Source organism: Myotis brandtii, unplaced genomic scaffold (assembly GCF_000412655.1).
Source record: "Myotis brandtii unplaced genomic scaffold, ASM41265v1 scaffold2325, whole genome shotgun sequence".
NCBI lineage: Eukaryota > Metazoa > Chordata > Mammalia > Chiroptera > Vespertilionidae > Myotis > Myotis brandtii.
In genome coordinates, this window is record NW_005358747.1 from 242,098 (window position 1) to 244,217 (window position 2,120).

The 2,120-nt window shown below is 65.0% G+C and overlaps 1 protein-coding gene across 1 annotated transcript in view; it reads left to right on the forward strand.

The window, feature by feature from the left end:
• Window positions 1-237: 237 nt before the first annotated feature.
• Window positions 238-2,120, forward strand: part of LOC102250930 — an 8,013-nt gene continuing 6,130 nt past the window's right edge. Inside the window, exons 1-3 of the mRNA XM_014539978.1 lie at window positions 238-285; window positions 831-926; window positions 1,464-1,568. Of these exons, the coding sequence (XP_014395464.1) occupies window positions 238-285; window positions 831-926; window positions 1,464-1,568 (249 nt within the window). The remainder of the gene's footprint in view (window positions 286-830; window positions 927-1,463; window positions 1,569-2,120) is intronic.

Sequence of the window (2,120 nt, forward strand, 5' to 3'; positions counted from 1 at the left end):
ACCCCCAGGCCACCCCCAGGCCAAGCCACGCCAGAGTCAGAGGCCTCGGTGCCCCCAGTCCCTGCCCACACTGCACGCCCTGTGAGCCCCTCCCTGCCGGGACCTGTGAGCCAGGCCTCCGTTCCCAGGACCCTCTCTGTGCTGCCTCTCTCCAGCAGCCTGCGGCCCAGCCTCACGCCCATGGTCAAGTCCACCGTCCTGCAGACCTGCTTCCAGAAACTGTACCAGCTGCCACCCATGAAGGTGCTGAAGAGCTGCTTGCCTGCCCTGAAGTCAGACCCCATGGTGACTGCCCAGCCCGGGGCCAGCCCATTTCTCTGGGGGTGGGTTCTGGGCACTGGGCCCCTGGGTCAGGCCCTTGGCCAATGCGAGCGAGGGGAGCAAAGGACAGAGGCTTTCTCCTGCAGTAGGAGGGGCCGGGGCCACCGAAGGGCTGGCCACATGTCTAAGAAGCCAGTCCTCCCGGCCGCGTGGCTCAGTGGCTGAGCGGCGACCTAGGACCCAGGAGGCCGTGGTTTGAATCCCGGTCGGGGCACATACCCGGGTTGCAGGCCTGATCCCCTGTGTGGGGCGTGCAGGAGGCAGCCAATCCATGATTCTCTCATCATTGATGTTCCGCTTTCTCCCTTCCTTTCTGGAATCTATAAAAATGTATTAAAAAAAAAAAGAAAAGAGGGCTGTCCTCCCCCGCCAGCTGGGCCCTCTGAGGACATCATCATTAGCCAACCAGGCCCTGCAGGGAGCAGTGGCCAAGCCCTCACCCGGGACGGATCCCCGGAGACCTGGTAAGGGATGAGTGCGGGTGGGCACAGGGCGCTGTGTGCCGGCAGGTGCTGTACCAGAAGGCCATGCAAGCGCTCAACCTGCTGCTGCAGACCTTCATCTCCGAGAACAAGAGCATGGACGAGGTCTGCTTCCTCCTGCAGGTGCGCGGGCAGTTCTCCGGGGTCTGCTTGGGGCGGCCCCAGTTGGCAGGCTTGCCCTGGACCCCGACCCAAGTGCCTGGGGCCTTGCCTCCCTCCATCTCCCTCCCCCCTGCCCAGGGCTCTGCTGGGTGTTTCAAGAGCCAAGGGCCCTGGGAGGAGCGGGGTGGCCCGCTGACCTCACCCCCCAGTGCCCTGGGGTAGGGACGCCCCAGGAATGGTCTGCTGGCTCCCCACAGCCTGGAGAGGCGCTCTCCCACGCCCACAGCTGGCACAGCCCCAAGGCCCCAGGGCAGACCCATCGTCCCCCACTGCTTGTCCGCAGAGCCCGCCAGCCCGGGGCAGTCTCCATATCCTGGAGGGGGTCATCCGGCCCCAGGCCCAGCCTCTCCGGCCGGAAGGACTGGGCCGGAGGGGGGAAACGTCGGGTGGGTCAGGACCAGCGACAGCCCCTTCCGTCACCACTGCCCAGCCAGTGTGAGCTGGCAGTGAGGGGGGGCCATGGGCCTGATGGTCCCGGGGCCTCCTCCCTCCGCCCAGCACACGGAGCCCTGGCTGATGTCCGACAGGAGCCACGAGCGCAGGCGGGTGGTGCACACCATCTTCCTGCTTCTGAAGTGCGTGGTGAACTACGTGAAACTCACCGTGAGTGGGGGTGGGGGTGGGGGGCGGCCAGGCTGGGGCGAGGAAAGGGGCGCAGGGACCCCATGCTGCTCCACCTCTGCATGGGGCCCACCTCCCAGCTGCATTCACTGAGCTCCAGGCCAGGGGTGGGGAACGTCCAGCCCGCGGCGGCCGGCCGTCCGAGCGTTGAGGGTTTGATTCAATTCCTGGTCAAGGGCACGCCCCTCAGTTGCAGGCTCCACCCAGGCCCGGGTGGGAGCGCGTGCAGGAGGCAACCCATGGATGTGTCTCTCTCACATCAATGCTGCTTTTTCTCTCTCCCCCCCTCCCTTCCACTCTCTCTAAAAAAATCAATGGAAAAATACCCTTGGGTGAGGATTCACACACAAAAAAAAGAGAGAGAGAGAAGTTGAGAGGGACCGTGGAAATGATACCAAGCAGCCAGGCGTGGCTCCGCTCACCGTCCCCCCCGCCCCCCTCCCCCCAGGAGGCGGCCAGGCCCTCGATGCTGGGCCACCAGATAGGCCTGCTGATGCTGTTGTGGAGGGACAGCGATGAGTTCACCAAGAGCCA